Source organism: Oncorhynchus mykiss, chromosome 1 (genome assembly GCF_013265735.2).
Source record: "Oncorhynchus mykiss isolate Arlee chromosome 1, USDA_OmykA_1.1, whole genome shotgun sequence".
Taxonomy (NCBI): Eukaryota; Metazoa; Chordata; class Actinopteri; order Salmoniformes; family Salmonidae; genus Oncorhynchus; species Oncorhynchus mykiss.
This window is the reverse complement of record NC_048565.1, coordinates 94,648,585-94,671,048: the sequence shown is the minus strand read 5'-3', so window position 1 is coordinate 94,671,048 and position 22,464 is coordinate 94,648,585. Positions and strand designations below refer to the sequence as shown.

At 46.0% G+C, this 22,464-nt stretch overlaps 1 protein-coding gene across 5 annotated transcripts in view; it reads right to left on the bottom strand.

The window, feature by feature from the left end:
• Positions 1-22,464, bottom strand: part of LOC110499554 (methionine synthase) — a 72,980-nt gene that overhangs the window by 44,624 nt on the left and 5,892 nt on the right. For 3 of the 5 annotated variants that reach the window (XM_036989163.1, XM_036989168.1, XM_036989191.1), the window contains 16 exons: positions 21,398-21,487; positions 20,092-20,161; positions 19,802-19,894; positions 18,820-18,926; positions 18,467-18,526; positions 15,565-15,659; positions 15,013-15,113; positions 14,847-14,908; positions 13,534-13,601; positions 11,591-11,670; positions 11,189-11,301; positions 9,584-9,724; positions 7,807-7,992; positions 5,407-5,586; positions 4,379-4,495; positions 3,377-3,517 (listed from right to left, as the gene is read on the bottom strand). In XM_036989163.1, the coding sequence (XP_036845058.1) occupies positions 3,377-3,517; positions 4,379-4,495; positions 5,407-5,586; positions 7,807-7,992; positions 9,584-9,724; positions 11,189-11,301; positions 11,591-11,670; positions 13,534-13,601; positions 14,847-14,908; positions 15,013-15,113; positions 15,565-15,659; positions 18,467-18,526; positions 18,820-18,926; positions 19,802-19,894; positions 20,092-20,161; positions 21,398-21,487 (1,704 nt within the window). Of the gene's footprint in view, positions 1-3,376; positions 3,518-4,378; positions 4,496-5,406; positions 5,587-7,806; positions 7,993-9,583; positions 9,725-11,188; positions 11,302-11,590; positions 11,671-13,533; positions 13,602-14,846; positions 14,909-15,012; positions 15,114-15,564; positions 15,660-18,466; positions 18,527-18,819; positions 18,927-19,801; positions 19,895-20,091; positions 20,162-21,397; positions 21,488-22,190; positions 22,211-22,464 lie in introns of those variants that run through there. The other 2 variants (XM_036989183.1, XM_036989175.1) reach the window with 2 other exon arrangements.

Genomic DNA, 22,464 nt, shown 5'->3' with positions numbered 1-22,464 from the left:
TATGTACTGTGTTGACCAGGTGGACCAGTATGTACCTGTTTATACAGCAGAATATGATATGTACTGTGTTAACCAGATGGACCAGTATGTACCTGTTTATACAGAATATGTACTGTGTTGACCAGGTGGACCAGTATGCACCTGTTTACACAGCAGAATATGTACTGTGTTAACCAGGTGGACCAGTATGTACCTGTTTATACAGCAGAATATGTACTGTGTTAACCAGGTGGACCAGTATGCACCTGTTTATTCAGCAGAATATGTACTGTGTTAACCAGGTGGACCAGTATGCACCTGTTTATACAGCAGAATATGTACTGTGTTAACCAGATGGACCAGTATGCACCTGTTTACACAGCATAATATGTACTGTGTTAACCAGGTGGACCAGTATGTACCTGTTTATACAGCAGAATATGATATGTACTGTGTTAACCAGGTGGACCAGTATGTACCTGTTTATACAGAATATGTACTGTGCTGACCAGGTGGACCAGTATGTACCTGTTTATACAGCAGAATATGTACTGTGTTGACCAGATGGACCAGTATGCACCTGTTTACACAGCAGAATATGTACTGTGTTAACCAGGTGGACCAGTATGTACCTGTTTATACAGAATATGTACTGTGTTGACCAGGTGGACCAGTATGCACCTGTTTACACAGCAGAATATGTACTGTGTTAACCAGGTGGACCAGTATGTACCTGTTTACACAGCAGAATATGTACTGTGTTAACCAGATGGACCAGTATGTACCTGTTCTCATACAGAATATGTACTGTGTGGACCAGTATGTACCTGTTTATACAGCAGAATATGATATGTACTGTGTTAACCAGGTGGACCAGTATGTACCTGTTTATACAGAATATGTACTGTGTGGACCAGTATGTACCTGTTTATACAGCAGAATATGTACTGTGTTAACCAGATGGACCAGTATGTACCTGTTTATACAGCAGAATATGTACTGTGTTAACCAGGTGGACCAGTATGTACCTGTTTATACAGAATATGTACTGTGTGGACCAGTATGTACCTGTTTATACAGAATATGTACTGTGTGGACCAGTATGTACCTGTTTATACAGCAGAATATGATATGTACTGTGTTAACCAGGTGGACCAGTATGTACCTGTTTATACAGCAGAATATGTACTGTGTTAACCAGATGGACCAGTATGTACCTGTTTATACAGCAGAATATGTACTGTGTTAACCAGGTGGACCAGTATGTACCTGTTTATACAGAATACGTACTGTGTTAACCAGGTGGACCAGTATGTACCTGTTTATACAGAATATGTACTGTGTTGACCAGGTGGACCAGTATGCACCTGTTTACACAGCAGAATATGTACTGTGTTAACCAGGTGGACCAGTATGTACCTGTTTACACAGCAGAATATGTACTGTGTTAACCAGATGGACCAGTATGTACCTGTTCTCATACAGAATATGTACTGTGTGGACCAGTATGTACCTGTTTATACAGCAGAATATGATATGTACTGTGTTAACCAGGTGGACCAGTATGTACCTGTTTATACAGAATATGTACTGTGTGGACCAGTATGTACCTGTTTATACAGCAGAATATGATATGTACTGTGTTAACCAGGTGGACCAGTATGTACCTGTTTATACAGCAGAATATGTACTGTGTTAACCAGATGGACCAGTATGTACCTGTTTATACAGCAGAATATGTACTGTGTTAACCAGGTGGACCAGAATGTACCTGTTTACACAGAATATGTACTGTGTTAACCAGGTGGACCAGTATGTACCTGTTTATACAGAATATGTACTGTGTTAACCAGGTGGACCAGTATGTACCTGTTCATACAGAATATGTACTGTGTTAACCAGATGGACCAGTATGTACCTGTTTATACAGCAGAATATGATATGTACTGTGTTAACCAGATGGACCAGTATGTACCTGTTCATAGTACCTGTTCATACAGAATATGCTCCGTTCATCTTTCCCTCGATCCTGACTAGTCTCCCAGTCCCTGCCGCTGAATAACATCCCCACAGCATGATGCTGCCACCACCATGCTTCACCGTAGGGATGGTGCCAGGTTTCCTCCAGACGTGACGCTTGGCATTCAGGCCAAAGAGTTCAATCTTGGTTTCATCAGATCAGAGAATCTGGTTTCTCATGGTCTGAGAGTCCTTTAGGTGCCTTTTGGCAAACTCCAAGCAGGCTGTCATGTTCCTTTTACTGAGGAGAGGCTTCCATCTAGCCACTCTACCATAAAGGCCTGGTTGGTGGAGTGCTGCAGAGATGGTTGTCCTTCTGGAAGGTTCTCCCATCTCTACAGAAGAACTCTGGAGCTCGGTCGGTTTCTTGGTCCCCTCCTTGACCAAGGCCCTTCTCCCCTGATTGCTCAGTTTGGCCGGGCGGCCAAGTTGGTTCCAAACTGCTTCCTTTTAAGAATAATGGAGGCCACTGTGTTCTTGGGGACCTTCAATGCTGCAGAAATGTTTTGCTACCCTTCCCCAGATCTGTGCCTCGACACGATCCTGTCTCGGAGCTCAACTGACAATTCCTTCGACCTCATGGCTTGGTTTTTGCTCTGACATTCACTGTCAACTGTGGGACGTTTTATAGACAGGTGTGTACCTTTCCAAATCATGTCCAATCAATTGAATTTACCAATCCAGTTGTAGAAACATCTCAAGGATGATCAATGGAAACAGGATGCAGCTGAGCTCAATTTGGAGTCTCATAGCAAAGGGTCTGAATACTTATGTAAATAAGGTATTGCTGTTTAACAAAATTGCCAACATTTCTAAAAAAAAAACATTTTTACTTTTTCATTATGGGATATTGTGTATAGATTGCTGAGGGGAATTTTTTTTAAATCCATTTTAGAATAAGGCTGTAACGTAACACACATGTGGGAAAAGTCCAGGGGTCTGAATACTTTCCCGAAGGCCCTGTACCGGTGTATACAAGTACAGTAAGTTATACTAGGATATGTACTGTAGTGTGTAAACCATATACCTGTGTATACAAGCACAGTAAGTTATACTAGGATATGTACTGTAGTGTTTAAACCATATACCTGTGTATACAAGCACAGTAAGTTATACTAGGATATGTACTGTAGTGTGTAAACCATATACCTGTGTATACAAGCACATTAAGTTATACTAGGATATGTACTGTAGTGTTTAAACCATATGTACAGTGTGTACAGTATGTTATACTAGGATATGTACTGTAGTGTGTAAACCATATGTACAGTGTGTACAGTATGTTATACTAGGATATGTACTGTAGTGTGTAAACCATATGTACAGTGTGTACAGTATGTTATACTAGGATATGTACTGTAGTGTGTAAACCATATACCTGTGCATACAGCAGTAGTTTCTCTGTGGCCTCCGGATCTTTGTTCCAGATAAGGTTCTCACACATGAGCAGGAGCTCCTTGTCGATATCATCATAGACAGGCAGGCTGCCAGCGTTCACTATGCCCATGTCCATACCGTCCTATAGGAGACAGCAGAACAACAGGGTTACTCATGCAGGGATAACATAGTAGGGCCGCTAGCTGGCTAGATGTCGATAGCCACTGGCTAACGTAGTAGGGCCGCTAGCTGGCTAGATGTCGATAGCCACTGGCTAACGTAGTAGGGCCGCTAGCTGGCTAGATGTCGATAGCCACTGGCTAACGTAGTAGGGCCGCTAGCTGGCTAGATGTCGATAGTCACTGGCTCCACCTACCTTGATGGCGTAGTAGAGGAAGGCTCCACCTACCTTGATGGCGAGGTAGAGGAAGGCTCCACCTACCTTGATGGCGTGGTAGAGGAAGGCTCCACCTACCTTGATGGCGAGGTAGAGGAAGGCTCCACCTACCTTGATGGCGTGGTAGAGGAAGGCTCCACCTACCTTGATGGCGTGGTAGAGGAAGGCTCCACCTACCTTGATGGCGAGGTAGAGGAAGGCTCCACCTACCTTGATGGCGTGGTAGAGGAAGGCTCCACCTACCTTGATGGCGAGGTAGAGGAAGGCTCCACCTACCTTGATGGCGAGGTAGAGGAAGGCTCCACCTACCTTGATGGCGAGGTAGAGGAAGGCTCCACCTACCTTGATGGCGAGGTAGAGGAAGGCTCCACCTACCTTGATGGCGTGGTAGAGGAAGGCTCCACCTACCTTGATGGCGAGGTAGAGGAAGGCTCCACCTACCTTGATGGCGTGGTAGAGGAAGGCTCCACCTACCTTGATGGCGAGGTAGAGGAAGGCTCCACCTACCTTGATGGCGAGGTAGAGGAAGGCTCCACCTACCTTGATGGCGTGGTAGAGGAAGGCTCCACCTACCTTGATGGCGAGGTAGAGGAAGGCTCCACCTACCTTGATGGCGTGGTAGAGGAAGGCTCCATGCATGGCCTCTCTGATGACCTCCATGCCTCTGAAGGAGAAGGACAGGTTGGAGAGGCCTCCACTGATCCTGGCCCCAGGCAACAACTCCTGTACAGAATATATATCAATATTATATACTGTTAAAAGGTCAGGTTGATCCTGACCCCAGGTAACGACTCCTACAGAAAACACAGTTATGGGTCATTAACAGTACAGCCTGGAAGCCCACACTGCCATGCGTGTTGTTTGAAATCCCCCTGAGGTGAGATGTAATCTCCTTTCCCAGGCAGACCCTGGACAGCTGGGTGCTGTAACATCACCACTGGTGTGGATACAGAAAGACGACACAGTCCCAGAGAAATCCCCGGAGCCTGACAACAGGAAGCCGTGTTAGTGACCGTGTTTAGCAGAAAGACGACACAGTCCCAGAGAAATCCCCGGAGCCTGACAACAGGAAGCAGTGTTAGTGGCCGAGTTTAGCAGAAAGACGACACAGTCCCAGAGAAATCCCCGGAGCCTGACAACAGGAAGCAGTGTTAGTGACCGAGTTTAGCAGAAAGACGACACAGTCCCAGAGAAATCCCCGGAGCCTGACAACAGGAAGCCGTGTTAGTGGCCGAGTTTAGCAGAAAGACGACACAGTCCCAGAGAAATCCCCGGAGCCTGACAACAGGAAGCCGTGTTAGTAGCCGAGTTTAGCAGAAAGACGACACAGTCCCGGAGAAATCCCCGGAGCCTGACAACAGGAAGCCGTGTTAGTGACCGTGTTTAGCAGAAAGACGACACAGTCCCAGAGAAATCCCCGGAGCCTGACAACAGGAAGCCGTGTTAGTGACCGTGTTTAGCAGAAAGACGACACAGTCCCAGAGAAATCCCCGGAGCCTGACAACAGGAAGCCGTGTTAGTGGCCGAGTTTAGCAGAAAGACGACACAGTCCCAGAGAAATCCCCGGAGCGTGACAACAGGAAGCCGCGTTAGTGACCGAGTTTAGCAGAAAGACGACACGGGTCTCAACTGACCTTAATGAGCCTGGTGGCTCTGATGAAGTTGATGGCGTACTCGCTGTGTTCCTCCATGCCCGTGCCGATGGTCAGGATGTTGGGGTCAAAGATGATGTCGTTGGGGTCAAAGCCCACTTGAGTTACCAGGAGGCGATAGGCTCTGCTGCAGATGTCGACCTTGCGCTCTGTCTCGGTAGCCTGTAGGAAACCGGAGAAGACAGCTGTTTCAAGGCCTTGAGTGTTTTTTATTGGGCAAGGCAGCTCTAACCAACATCTCCAATCTCGTCTCATTGATTGGGCTCCATGTTAACTGACTCTTGACTCCAATTAGCTTTTGGAGAAGTCATTAGCCTAAGGGGTTTCACATACTTTTCCCAACCTACACTGTGAATGTTTAAATTATGTATTCAATATAGACGAGAAAAATACAAGAATTAGTGTGTTATTAATTTAAGCACACTGTGTTTGTCTACTGTTGTGACTTAGATGAAGATCAGATCAAATTTGATGACCAATTAACACATAAATCCAGGTAATCCAGGTAATCCAGGTAATTCAGGTAATTCCGAAGGGTTCACATACTTTTCCTTGCCGCTGTATATTCCTCTCCTTTCCAGAAGGCCATAACCACCACGGCAGCCCCGTATGTCAGTCTCACCTGACCCTCCTCGTCGAAGGCTATAACCACCACGGCAGCCCCGTATGTCAGTCTCACCTGACCCTCCTCGTTGAAGGCCATAACCACCACGGCAGCCCCGTATGTCAGTCTCACCTGACCCTCCTCGTTGAAGGCCATAACCACCACGGCAGCCCCGTCTGTCAGTCTCACCTGACCCTCCTCGTTGAAGGCCATAACCACCACGGCAGCCCCGTCTGACAGTCTCACCTGACCCTCCTCGTTGAAGGCCATAACCACCACGGCAGCCCCGTCTGACAGTCTCACCTGACCCTCCTCGTTGAAGGCCATAACCACCACGGCAGCCCCGTCTGTCAGTCTCACCTGACCCTCCTCGTTGAAGGCCATAACCACCACGGCAGCCCCGTGGCGTCTGACAGTCTCACCTGACCCTCCTCGTTGAAGGCCATAACCACCACGGCAGCCCCGTCTGACAGTCTCACCTGACCCTCCTCGTTGAAGGCCATAACCACCACGGCAGCCCCGTGGCGTCTGACAGTCTCACCTGACCCTCCTCGTCGAAGGCCATAACCACCACGGCAGCCCCGTGGCGTCTGACAGTCTCACCTGACCCTCCTCGTCGAAGGCCATAACCACCACGGCAGCCCCGTCTGACAGCCTCACCTGACCCTCCTCGTTGAAGGCCATAACCACCACGGCAGCCCCGTGGCGTCTGACAGTCTCACCTGACCCTCCTCGTTGAAGGCCATAACCACCACGGCAGCCCCGTGGCGTCTGACAGTCTCACCTGACCCTCCTCGTCGAAGGCCATAACCACCACGGCAGCCCCGTAGCGTCTGACAGTCTCACCTGACCCTCCTCGTTGAAGGCCATAACCACCACGGCAGCCCCGTCTGACAGTCTCACCTGACCCTCCTCGTTGAAGGCCATAACCACCACGGCAGCCCCGTGGCGTCTGACAGTCTCACCTGACCCTCCTCGTCGAAGGCCATAACCACCACGGCAGCCCCGTCTGACAGCCTCACCTGACCCCCCTCGTTGAAGGCCATAACCACCACGGCAGCCCCGTGGCGTCTGACAGTCTCACCTGACCCTCCTCGTTGAAGGCCATAACCACCACGGCAGCCCCGTCTGACAGCCTCACCTGACCCCCCTCGTTGAAGGCCATAACCACCACGGCAGCCCCGTGGCGTCTGACAGTCTCACCTGACCCTCCTCGTTGAAGGCCATAACCACCACGGCAGCCCCGTCTGACAGTCTCACCTGACCCTCCTCGTTGAAGGCCATAACCACCACGGCAGCCCCGTGGCGTCTGACAGTCTCACCTGACCCTCCTCGTCGAAGGCCATAACCACCACGGCAGCCCCGTCTGACAGTCTCACCTGACCCTCCTCGTCGAAGGCCATAACCACCACGGCAGCCCCGTCTGACAGTCTCACCTGACCCTCCTCGTTGAAGGCCATAACCACCACGGCAGCCCCGTCTGTCAGTCTCACCTGACCCTCCTCGTTGAAGGCCATAACCACCACGGCAGCCCCGTCTGTCAGTCTCACCTGACCCTCCTCGTTGAAGGCCATAACCACCACGGCAGCCCCGTATGTCAGTCTCACCTGACCCTCCTCGTTGAAGGCCATAACCACCACGGCAGCCCCGTCTGTCAGTCTCACCTGACCCTCCTCGTTGAAGGCCATCACCACCACGGCAGCCCCGTCTGACAGTCTCACCTGACCCTCCTCGTTGAAGGCCATAACCACCACGGCAGCCCCGTCTGACAGTCTCACCTGACCCTCCTCGTCGAAGGCCATCACCACCACGGCAGCCCCGTAGCGTCTGACAGTCGTAGCCCTCTGGAGAAACTCCTCTTCTCCTTCCTTCAGACTGATGCTGTTCACGATACACTTCCCCTGACAACACTTCAGCCCCGCCTTGATCACCTCGAAGTTCGACGAGTCTATACACAGAGGTACCTAGGAGAGGAGAGAGAGAGAGAGAGGAGGACACCTGGAAGTTAGACGAGTCTATACACGGAGGTACCTAAGGAGAGGAGAGAGAGAGGAGAGAGAGAGAGAGAGAGAGAGAGAGAGGACACCTGGAAGTTCGACGAGTCTATACGCAGAGGTACCTAGGAGAGAAGAGAGAGAGGACACCTGGAAGTTAGACGAGTCTATACGCAGAGGTACCTAGGAGAGAAGAGAGAGAGGACACCTGGAAGTTAGACGAGTCTATACGCAGAGGTACCTAGGAGAGAAGAGAGAGAGGACACCTGGAAGTTAGACGAGTCTATACGCAGAGGTACCTAGGAGAGAAGAGAGAGAGGACACCTGGAAGTTAGACGAGTCTATACACAGAGGTACCTAGGAGAGGAGAGAGAGGAGGATGATACAGAGGACAACTAGGAGAGGAGAGAAAGAGAGAGAGGGGACACCTGGAAGTTAGACGAGTCTATACACAGAGGTACCTAGGAGAGAAGAGAGAGAGAGGACACCTGGAAGTTAGACGAGTCTATACACAGAGGTACCTAGGAGAGAAGAGAGAGAGAGGACACCTGGAAGTTAGAAGAGTCTATACACAGAGGTACCTAGGAGAGAAGAGAGAGAGAGGACACCTGGAAGTTAGACGAGTCTATACACAGAGGTACCTAGGAGAGAAGAGAGAGAGAGGACACCTGGAAGTTAGAAGAGTCTATACACAGAGGTACCTAGGAGAGAAGAGAGAGAGGACACCTGGAAGTTAGAAGAGTCTATACACAGAGGTACCTAGGAGAGGAGAGAGAGAGGACACCTGGAAGTTAGAAGAGTCTATACACAGAGGTACCTAGGAGAGAAGAGAGAGAGAGGACACCTGGAAGTTAGACGAGTCTATACACAGAGGTACCTAGGAGAGAAGAGAGAGAGGACACCTGGAAGTTAGAAGAGTCTATACACAGAGGTACCTAGGAGAGGAGAGAGAGAGGACACCTGGAAGTTAGAAGAGTCTATACACAGAGGTACCTAGGAGAGGAGAGAGAGAGAGGACACCTGGAAGTTAGACGAGTCTATACACAGAGGTACCTAGGAGAGGAGAGAGAGAGGACACCTGGAAGTTAGAAGAGTCTATACACAGAGGTACCTAGGAGAGGAGAGAGAGAGGACACCTGGAAGTTAGAAGAGTCTATACACAGAGGTACCTAGGAGAGGAGAGAGAGAGAGGACACCTGGAAGTTAGAAGAGTCTATACACAGAGGTACCTAGGAGAGGAGAGAGAGGAGGATTAAGAGGACAACGAGGAGAGGAGAGAGAGGAGGATAAAGAGGACAACGAGGAGAGCTGGGTAAGTGACCTTCAGCTTCAGTAAAGGCCTAAAGGACTTATTCTATAGATGAACTCTGTTCTTACAGTGTTTTCCTGCATCTCCAGGCCCTTCAACAACGTGGTTCAGCTTCCTGTAGCTCAGTACATAGTAACATTACCTCTCTGATACAGTATCACAGGAAGTGGTTTAGAAACACGGTTGAACGTCGGGAAGCATTCAACAGTACGCAGGTATCTTATCTTTTTTAAATGTCCAGTTGATTCTTACCCTGGCGATGTCAGGCTCGGAGGATATGAGACAGCAGAACCGGGCCATGGCGGCAGGACCCTCCAACATCCCCTCGTCCATGTTGATGTCCAACACCTGGGCTCCCATCTCCACCTGGGTCTTGGCTATGCTCAACGCCTCCTGGAGACAGACAGGGACCGGTTCACAGACAGGGACACAGACAGGGACCGGTTCACAGACAGGGACCGGTTCACAGACAGGGACACAGACACAGACAGGGACCGGTTCACAGACAGGGACACAGACAGTGACCGGTTCACAGACGGGGACACAGACAGGGGCACAGACAGGGGCACAGACAGGGGCACAGACAGGGACACAGACAGGGACACAGACAGAGGCCGGTTCACAGACAGGGACACAGACAGGGACCGGTTCACAGACAGGGACACAGACAGGGACACAGACAGGGACAGACAGGGACCGGTTCACAGACGGGGGCACAGACAGGGGCACAGACAGGGGCACAGACAGGGACACAGACAAGGACACAGACAGGGACACAGACAGGGACCGGTTCACATACAGGGACACAGACAGGGACCGGTTCACAGACAGGGACACAGACAGGGACCGGTTCATAGACACAGACAGGGACACAGACACAGACAGGGACCGGTTCACAGACACAGACACAGACAGGGACACAGACAGGGACCGGTTCACAGACAGGGACACAGACAGGGACCGGTTCACAGACAGGGACACAGACAGGGACCGGTTCACAGACACAGACACAGACAGGGGCACAGACAGGGACCGGTTCACAGACAGGGACACAGACAGGGACAGGGGCCGGTTCACAGACAGGGACACAGACAGGGACCGGTTCACAGACAGGGACACAGACAGGGACACAGACAGGGACACAGACAGGGACACAGACAGGGGCCGGTTCACAGACAGGGACCAGACAGGGACAGGGGCCGGTTCACAGACAGGGACATAGACAGGGACCGGTTCACAGACAGGGACCGGTTCACAGACAGGGACACAGACAGGGACAGGGGCCGGTTCACAGACAGGGACATAGACAGGGACCGGTTCACAGACAGGGACCGGTTCACAGACAGGGACACAGACAGGGACAGGGGCCGGTTCACAGACAGGGACACAGACAGGGACCGGTTCACAGACAGGGACACAGACAGGGACAGGGGCCGGTTCACAGACAGGGACACAGACAAGGACACAGACAGGGGCCGGTTCACAGACAAGGACACAGACAGGGGCCGGTTCACAGACAGGGACACAGACAGGGACCGGTTCACAGACACAGACACAGACAGGGACACAGACAGGGACACAGACAGGGACCGGTTCACAGACAGGGACACAGACAGGGACCGGTTCACAGACACAGACACAGACGGGGACACAGACAGGGGCACAGACAGGGACACAGACAGGGACACAGACAAGGACACAGACAGGGGCCGGTTCACAGACAGGGACACAGACAGGGACCGGTTCACAGACAGGGACACAGACAGGGACAGGGGCCGGTTCACAGACAGGGACACAGACAGGGACCGGTTCACAGACAGGGACACAGACAGGGACCGGGGACCGGTTCACAACTACCTCGTAGTTTCCCGACATGATCAGCTTGGCGAACTTCCTTGATCCAGCCACGTTGCACCGCTCGCCGATGTTGACGAAATTAGTGTACGGACCGATCCTGAATGGCTCCAGACCTGTGACACAAAACATACATGCTCAAGCTGTGGAGAAAAGCTTGTCTGTGGTTGGCTGAGACTATTCATCAGTGCTACCGTGACTGAGAAGGTAAATCTCAGAGCAGATCTACTGTAGATTCAGGTCCTCCCGGTCTACGCCATTATATTATCATGATTATCTTTAAAAATAAAAAAAGGCAGAACTGATCCTAGATCAGCACGTCTACTCTGCAAGGCTTTATATAAAATACCAGCCCTGGAACGGCCTGGACGGACACAGAGCTCATCTAGACTCTAGTCGTTCTACCTGCGAGTAGCATGTAGTCCTGAAAGACGTCAGTAGGGGGCACTCTGGGATGGCAGTGCTTCACTTTCTCAGCAATGGCCCTGAACACACAGAGAGAGATGTATATTAGTTTCACATCTATCAGTCCTATATCTATAGACAGTATATCAGTCCTGTATCTATAGACAGCAGTATAGACAGTATATCAGTCCTATATCTATAGACAACATATCAGTCATATATCTATAGACAATATATCAGTCCTATATCTATAGACAGTATATCAGTCCTATATCTATAGACAGTATATCAGTCCTATATCTATAGACAGCAGTATAGACAGTATATCAGTCCTATATCTATAGACAGTAGTATAGACAGTATATCAGTCCTATATCTATAGACAATATATCAGGTCTATATCTATAGACAGTATATCAGTCCTATATCTATAGACAGTATATCAGTCCTATATCTATAGACAGTATATCAGTCCTATATCTATAGACAGTATATCAGTCCTATATCTATAGACAGTATATCAGTCCTATATCTATAGACAGTATATCAGTCCTATATCTATAGACAATATATCAGGTCTATATCTATAGACAATATATCAGGTCTATATCTATAGACAGTATATCAGTCCTATATCTATAGACAGTATATCAGTCCTATATCTATAGACAGTATATCAGTCCTATATCTATAGACAGTATATCAGTCCTATATCTATAGACAATATATCAGGTCTATATCTATAGACAATATATCAGTCCTATATCTATAGACAGTATATCAGTCCTATATCTATAGACAGTATATCAGTCCTATATCTATAGACAGTATATCAGTGCTATATCTATAGACAATATATCAGTCCTATATCTATAGACAGTATATCAGTCCTATATCTATAGACAGTATATCAGTCCTATATCTATAGACAGTATATCAGTCCTATATCTATAGACAGTATATCAGTCCTATATCTATAGACAGTATATCAGTCCTATATCTATAGACAATATATCAGTCCTATATCTATACACAATATATCAGTCCTATATCTATAGACAATATATCAGTCCTATATCTATAGACAGTATATCAGTCCTATATCTATAGACAATATATCAGTCCTATATCTATAGACAGTATATCAGTCCTATATCTATAGACAATATATCAGTCCTATATCTATAGACAATATATCAGTCCTATATCTATAGACAACATATCAGTCATATATCTATAGACAGTATATCAGTCATATATCTATAGACAGTATATCAGTCATATATCTATAGACAACATATCAGTCATATATCTATAGACAATATATCAGTCCTATATCTATAGACAACATATCAGTCATATATCTATAGACAGTATATCAGTCCTATATCTATAGACAACATATCAGTCATATATCTATAGACAATATATCAGTCCTATATCTATAGACAGTATATCAGTCCTATATCTATAGACAATATATCAGTCCTATATCTATAGACAGTATATCAGTCCTATATCTATAGACAACATATCAGTCATATATCTATAGACAATATATCAGTCCTATATCTATAGACAATATATCAGTCCTATATCTATAGACAACATATCAGTCCTATACCTATAGACAACATATCAGTCATATATCTATAGACAATATATCAGTCCTATATCTATAGACAATATATCAGTCCTATATCTATAGACAGTATATCAGTCCTATATCTATAGACAGTATATCAGTCCTATATCTATAGACAATATATCAGTCCTATATCTATAGACAATATATCAGTCCTATATCTATAGACAGTATATCAGTCCTATATCTATAGACAGTATATCAGTCCTATATCTATAGACAGCAGTATAGACAGTATATCAGTCCTATATCGCTGGACAGTAGCTAGTGTCAGAGGACAGAGCAGACGACAGGTCACCTGATGTGTGCAGGAGTCGTTCCACAGCATCCACCAACCAGATTCACCAGACCATCTGTAGCAAAGTCCTACACAAATCAAATAAGAGACAGTCAGTGTGTATAGAAACTGTAATAATACAATGACTATGAGGTCAAAGGTCAGACTGTCAGCTTTACTTTGAGGGTATTTTCATCCATATCGGGTGAACCGTTTAGAAATTACAGCCCTTTATGTACATAGTCCCCCCCCCCCCCCATTTTAGGGGACCAAAAGTATTGGGACAAATTCACTGTGTATTAAAGTAGTTAAACGTTTAGTATTTGGTCCCATAAACCAGGCACACAATCATTACATCAAGCTTGTGACTCTATAAACGTGCTGGATGTATCGCCTGTTTGTTTTGGTTGTTTTTCAGATTGTTTTGGTTGCCCAATAGAAACAAATGGTAAATCATGTATAGTGTCATTTTGAATTCACTTTTATTTTATTGTTATTTTTTATTTATTTATATTGTTATATTTTATTGTTATTTATTATTATTTATTTTATTGTGAATGAGAATAGCATATGTTTCGTAACACTTCTACACTAATGTGGACGCTACCATGGTTACGGATAATCCTGAATGAATCATGAATGATAATGAGTTGAGAAAGTTACAGACACACATCATACCTCCTAAAACATGCTAACCTCTCACCATTACAATAACAGGGGAGGTTAGCATTTTATATCATACCCCCCTAAAACATGCTAACCTCTCACCATTACAATAACAGGGGAGGTTAGCATTTTATATCATACCCCCCTAAAACATGCTAACCTCTCACCATTACAATAACAGGGGAGGTTAGCATTTTATATCATACCCCCCTAAAACATGCTAACCTCTCACCATTACAATAACAGGGGAGGTTAGCATTTTATATCATACCCCCTAAAACATGCTAACCTCTCACCATTACAATAACAGGGGAGGTTAGCATTTTATATCATACCCCCTAAAACATGCTAACCTCTCACCATTACAATAACAGGGGAGGTTAGCATTTTATATCATACCCCCCTAAAACATGCTAACCTCTCACCATTACAATAACAGGGGAGGTTAGCATTTTATATCATACCTCCTAAAACATGCTAACCTCTCACCATTACAATAACAGGGGAGGTTAGCATTTTATATCATAACCCCTAAAACATGCTAACCTCTCACCATTACAATAACAGGGGAGGTTAGCATTTTGGAGTGGAATGATATTTATTCACTTGTCTGAATCAAATCGATAGATCATTCATTGGGTAGACCAGCTATAAATCAATAAATTGACCTTTAAATGTGAGGCTGTCAACTCCGGGGTCTCATCGTATCCACCGAACGTATTGGGCAGACCTGAAACAAGCAGAGGGTGTGAAAACGGCAGATCGTTGGTTGTGAGCACACAAAGTAACGGTGAGCTAGCTAGAGGTGAGTGGGGACGGATGGGTGCTGGTTACCTGCATTGGGGTAGCATAAGACGTGAGCCGTGGTGCATTTCCCAATAGCCTGAATAAAAGGCCTCATCTCAGTGGCTCCTAAGGCACAGTTAAGACCAATACTGGAAGAGAGGAACACACTGTATATCAGCCTATTGAGGCCCAGTCTGATGAGGTCAGATTAACACACAGTAACATTGTATATCAGCCTATTGAGGCCCAGTCTGATGAGGTCAGATATCAGCCTATTGAGGCCCAGTCTGATGAGGTCAGATATCAGCCTATTGAGGCCCAGTCTGATGAGGTCAGAATAACACAGTAACACATTGTATATCAACCTATTGAGGCCCAGTCTGATGAGGTCAGAATAACACAGTAACATTGTATATCAGCCTATTGAGGCCCAGTCTGATGAGGTCAGATGTTGTAGATTCCATTAATCTCTCCAGCAGATCTGAAGTTTGAAGTTTATTTGAATATAAAACTTGAGGACAAACCTGTGGAAGTCAACAACAACAACAACAACAACAACAAGGTAGTATGGAAGTCCTGAAGCTTGATGTAATGACTCACCAGAGGGGTTTGGCATGGGACACACTGATGACGAAGGCCTCTCCTGTCTGTCCTGAGAGAGTTCGACCACTCCTGTCCACGATGGTGCCTGATATCTAGAAACACAATCAATCTGTCCTGAGAGAGTACGACCACTCCTGTCTACGATGGTGCCTGATATCTAGAAACACAATCAATCTGTCCTGAGAGAGTACGACCACTCCTGTCCACGATGGTGCCTGATATCTAGAAACACAATCAATCTGTCCTGAGAGAGTACGACCACTCCTGTCCACGATGGTGCCTGATATCTAGAAACACAATCAATCTGTCCTGAGAGAGTACGACCACTCCTGTCCACGATGGTGCCTGATATCTAGAAACACAATCAATCTGTCCTGAGAGAGTACGACCACTCCTGTCTACGATGGTGCCTGATATCTAGAAACACAATCAATCTGTCCTGAGAGAGTACGACCACTCCTGTCCACGATGGTGCCTGATATCTAGAAACACAATCAATCTGTCCTGAGAGAGTACGACCACTCCTGTCTACGATGGTGCCTGATATCTAGAAACACAATCAATCTGTCCTGAGAGAGTACGACCAGTCCTGTCCACGATGGTGCCTGATATCTAGAAACACAATCAATCTGTCCTGAGAGAGTACGACCACTCCTGTCCACGATGGTGCCTGATATCTAGAAACACAATCAATCTGTCCTGAGAGAGTACGACCACTCCTGTCCACGATGGTGCCTGATATCTAGAAACACAATCAATCAATCTGTCCTGAGAGAGTACGACCACTCCTGTCCACGATGGTGCCTGATATCTAGAAACACAATCAATCTGTCCTGAGAGAGTACGACCACTCCTGTCCACGATGGTGCCTGATATCTAGAAACACAATCAATCTGTCCTGAGAGAGTACGACCACTCATGTCTAGGATGGTGCCTGATATCTATAAACACAATCAATCTGTCCTGAGAGAGTACGACCACTCCTGTCCACGATGGTGCCTGATATCTAGAAACTAAATCAATAAGTCCTGAGAGAGTTCGACCACTCCTGTCTAGGACTGTGGCGGTCATACAATTTTGTCGGACGGTAATTGTCAAGCAAATGAACGCCGGTCTCGCGTTAATTGACCGTTAATTAACTAACATGTTTAGCGCCTCAGGGCTTCCACACATACAAGCTGCTGATGTGCACCTTTTGGAGAAAAAAAAGTTAATTCAATGCATTTAATACAGCCTACACCGTCACAATCAAATCCATTATTTTGTGACATGGCCTATAAACCTGGGAATGTCTTAGAAATCTGAAAGATAATGGCCGTATGATGCAAACCTACACTGAACAAATATATAAAACGCAACATGTGAAGTGTTGGTCCCATGTTTCAGCAACATGTAAAGTGTTGGTCCCATGTTTCAGCAACATGTAAAGTGTTGGTCCCGTGTTTCAGCAACATGTAAAGTGTTGGTCCCATGTTTCAGCAACATGTAAAGTGTTGGTCCCATGTTTCAGCAACATGTAAAGTGTTGGTCCCGTGTTTCAGCAACATGTAAAGTGTTGGTCCCATGTTTCAGCAACATGTAAAGTGTTGGTCCCCTGTTTCAGCAACATGTAAAGTGTTGGTCCCATGTTTCAGCAACATGTAAAGTGTTGGTCCCATGTTTCAGCAACATGTAAAGTGTTGGTCCCGTGTTTCAGCAACATGTAAAGTGTTGGTCCCATGTTTCAGCAACATGTAAAGTGTTGGTCCCATGTTTCAGCAACATGTAAAGTGTTGGTCCCATGTTTCAGCAACATGTAAAGTGTTGGTCCCATGTTTCAGCAACATGTAAAGTGTTGGTCCCGTGTTTCAGCAACATGTAAAGTGTTGGTCCCATGTTTCATGAGCTGAAATACAAAGATCCCACAATTCCCAGTTCTTCCCATGTTGCGTTTATTTTTTTGTTCAGTGTATTTTAATGATTTGGGAAAAGGAGCTCTGATCCTGACGCTTCCCGCGGAGACAGGGAGACAATTGGATTGCGTCTCCGCTTGTGTGGTCAAGCAAGTTAGGGAGACATCTAAATCAATGGAAGAATGAATAGAAATGACCGAATTAAAAGTGAATTGAGAGAGAGAAAAGGCTACAACGACCAAAGCCAACATGTAGGCTGCTGTTTAGGATATAATCTGAATGGAGTTAGAAGCACAGTAACGTTATGGCTAGCCTCAATTAGCCTCGTAGCTAACTGTAGGACGGTGAGAAGCACAGTAGCGTTATGGCTAGCCTCAATTAGCCTCGTTAGCTAACTGTAGGATGGTGAGAAGCACATTAACGTTATGGCTAGCAGCCTCAATTAGCCTCGTTAGCTAACTGTAGGACAGTGAGAAGCACAGTAGCGTTATGGCTAGCCTCAATTAGCCTCGTTAGCTAACTGTAGGATGGTGAGAAGCACATTAACGTTATGGCTAGCCTCAATTAGCCTCGTTAGCTAACTGTAGGACGGTGAGAAGCACAGTAACGTTATGGCTAGCCTCAATTAGCCTCGTTAGCTAACTGTAGGACGGTGAGAAACACAGTAACGTTAACGTTATGGCTAGCAGCCTCAATTATCCTCGTTAGCTAACTGTAGGACGGTGAGAAGCACAGTAACGTTATGGCTAGCAGCCTCAATTAGCCTCGTTAGCTAACTGTAGGACGGTGAGAAGCACAGTAACGTTATGGCTAGCAGCCTCAATTAGCCTCGTTAGCTAGCTTCTCTCAGTTTGATGCCGTCAAGACAGGTACCATGTAATCAGACGGGATGATAAACGACGAGCAAGAAGTCAGTCTAGCGCGAGATCACAGTGGTTGTTGACAGTGGTAATTTAACTCAGAAATATACTGGCAAGACACTGACAACAGACAGAATTCATACTTACAAATATAGGTCTGGGTTCGTAGCTCTCTTCAAACAGTTTGTCGATAGCAAACAGTGCTGCCTTTATGACGAGATGAAAAAAATAAAAAAAATCGATACATTGATTATGATCAATTGTATGGAATCGTATGAAAAACTAGAATCACATTGATAGAAACTAGATGACAGTCAGTGATGAAGACAGTCAGTGATGAAGACAGTCAGGGATGATGACAGCGAGTGAAGAAGAGAAACTAGATAACAGTCAGTGATGAAGACAGTCAGTGATGAAGACAGTCAGTGATGAAGACAGCGAGTGAAGAAGAGAAACTAGATGACAGTCAGGGATGAAGACAGCAAGTGAAGAAGGTGTACCTTGGCGTTGGCCGTGTCAAAGATGGTCTCCACCATGATAATATCCGCTCCTCCATCCAACAGACCCCGGACCTGCTCAGCGTAGGCCTCAGCCAGCTCATCAAAGGCTGAGGGGGGAAGACACACAACCACTCAGCACGGTAGCACCATCAGAGAGAGTAATGTCAACTCTGGAGGTTACCAATGGTTTATCAAGAGTCGCCTGAGAGGCCTTTATAGACCCGATAGGGTAACAGATACATAGTGTAGGTCTGAGAGGGTAACAGATACATAGTGTAGGTCTGAGAGGCCTTATAGACCCTGATAGGGTAACAGATACATAGTGTAGGTCTGAGAAGGTAACAGATACATAGTGTAGGTCTGAGAGGGTAACAGATACATAGTGTAGGTCTGAGAGGGTAACAGATACATAGTGTAGGTCTGAGAGGGTAACAGATACATCGTGTAGGTCTGAGATTCCTTATAGACCCTGATAGGGTAACAGATACATAGTGTAGATCTGAGAGGGTAACAGATACATAGTGTAGGTCTGAGATTCCTTATAGACCCTGATAGGGTAACAGATACATAGTGTAGGTCTGATAGGATAACAGATACATAGTGTAGGTCTGAGAGGGTAACAGATACATAGTGTAGGTCTGAGAGGGTAACAGATGCATAGTGTAGGTCTGAGAGGCCTTATAGACCCTGATAGGGTAACAGATACATAGTGTAGGTCTGAGAGGGTAACAGATACATAGTGTAGGTCTGAGAGGGTAACAGATACATAGTGTAGGTCTGAGAAGGTAACAGATACATAGTGTAGGTCTGAGAGGCCTTATAGACCCTGATAGGATAACAGTTAAGACAGCTATATAGCGCAGGTCTGTAGTGACATGTCACCACTGTAAGGGGCTCTGAAAACACCTGCCATTCTGCCACTTTGCAGTGACATCAGTAGAAAGACAAGGAATAAGCATAAAACAACAAGCTGTTCTCTTACTGACGTTCCTGAAGTCTGGTCTTTCCACTGAGGGAGACACAGACAGGGTTTTATTGGTGGGGCCCACGGCGCCCGCCACGTATCTCTTACAACCTGGAAATAAAAAAACAACGGAAATACACATCTATTACACACAATGTTGTCATTACAAACACGGAAATACACATCTATTACACACAATGTTGTCATTACAAACACGGAAATACACATCTATTACACACAATGTTGTCAATGTCAAATAGGGGTTGTTTTCGTCCTCCAATAATGATACTTTATCTTTATCAGCTGACCTGTCTGGTTGGTGATGTCATCTGCTGCTTTCCTGGCTATTTCTGCTGACACCTTGTTCATACGATAAGCCTGGGAAAACATCAAGGAGTTAAACAACCCTCTGCTGATACCTTGTTCATACGACAGGCCTGGGAAAACATCCTCTGCTGATACCTTGTTCATACGACAGGCCTGGGAAAACATCCTCTGCTGATACCTTGTTCATACGACAGGCCTGGGAAAACATCCTCTGCTGATACCTTGTTCATACGACAGGCCTGGGAAATTAAACAACCCTCTGTTGATACCTTATTCATACGACAGGCCTGAGAAAACATCAGGGGTTCAAACAACCTGAATGAGTGAGTGAGACACTTATTGTGTCAAGTCACCTTTTAGGAACTGTCCCGAGAATTTTTATGTAGGTTGGATCTCGTCAGCGTTTCTGTCGTGCACCAGTTCGCCACCGGCCTGTAAAGAACCCTCAGAAAGGGGCCAGGTCTTTAATCTACAGATATTTCATCCGCCCGTGCACGGTTTCGGTGTCTCCATGGAACGACCGAAAAAGATATTGAGATCCGGCTCGAAGGACCAAACTGTCACGAGAATTTTCAATCCCAATGATAATAACTAACACTTATTTAAACTTTGACCAATCCCCGAGGTTTGTAAGACCCTGGGTTTAATAATAATTAGGCAAAGACTCCGCTTAATGCAAAAAAATCCGTAATGTTCTGAAATCAAAAATGCAAACGCAGTCTTTATAACACACACCTTGCTCAGACAGTCTGTGTTTTTCCACTACACAGACACATTGTTTCTTTAATCTGCAACATGTTTCATAATGTTTCTGCAAGCCTAACAGTTTCTCCACTCCACGGGTGGAGACAGAATGTCCTGTAAGGAACGCGGTAGTCCAGCTTGGCTGTCGATAGCTCCTCTTATCATTTGTTTCACACTTGCATCCTGCTTACATACTAAAAAGGAGCAAAAGGTCCTTATTCTAACTCTGACTAAAACTACACACATCATCAGATTATAGATTTATGATTCTAATACATTTCATACAATTATATGGTTTCAGGGTGGAATATTTTAGTCATTATCTTTAAACATTCCATTATCAGGAACCTATCTGACTACATGTGATCTGATGTTGTGATAACAGCTTTTGATTGGTGATCTGATATTGCGATAACAGCTTTTGATTGGTGATCTGATATTGTGATAACAGCTTCTGATTGGTGATCTGATGTTGCGATACAGCTTCTGATTGGTGATCAGAGTGTTATTCTACAGACCGCCCCACTGACCCCGTTCTCTTACCAAGTGTCCCAGTCCGTAGTCGGCCTGGGCGATACAGGTGCTACTGAAAGTGTTGGTCTCAATGATGTCTGCCCCAGCCAGCAGGTATTCCTATAGGAACAAACACAAGAGAGGAACGTCAATGATGTCTGCCCCGGCCAGCAGGTATTCCTATAGGAACAAACACAAGAGAGGAACGTCAATGATGTCTGCCCCAGCAGGTATTCCTATAGGAACAAACACAAGAGAGGAATGTCAATGCTTATTCACGCAGCAGGGTTTCACCAAACAAAAAGGGGTCATCTCATCCTGTCCGTCCGTCTCTCTCTCCCACAAAAAGACCGGAAATACGTCTCAATAACAGATCAACAATTCTAGGTGCAGGTTAATTATTACTAGGGCGTAAACAGACAGGTGCATTTTATTTGACCTTAATTTAACGAAGCAAGTCGGTTAAGAACAAATTCATATTTGTTCATATATGTCGTTCTGCCCCTGAACAGGCAGTTAACCCACTGTTCCCAGGCCGTCATTGAAAATAAGAATTTGTTCTTAACTGACTTGCCTAGTTAAATAAAGGTGAAATAAAAAAAAAATGTACAATGACGGCCTAGGAACAGTGGGTTAACTGCCTTGTTCAGGGGCAGAACGACAGATTTGTACCTTGTCAGCTCGGGGATTTGAACTTGCAACCTTTCGATGTGTTGCTGTCCTGGATAACGTGAACCACTCTTTAACTCCACTGACCGGACCTTGTGAATGTTGTAGATGACATCACCGTACCTCGTGTATGTTGTAGATGACATCACCGTACCTTGTGTATATTGTAGATGACATCACCGTACCTTGTGTATACTGTAGATGACATCACCGTACCTTGTGTATGTTGTAGATGACATCACCGTACCTTGTGTATACTGTAGATGACATCACCGTACCTTGTGTATATTGTAGATGACATCACCGTACCTTGTGTATACTGTAGATGACATCACCGTACCTTGTGTATATTGTAGATGACATCACCGTACCTTGTGTATACTGTAGATGACATCACCGTACCGTGTGTATACTGTAGATGACATCAC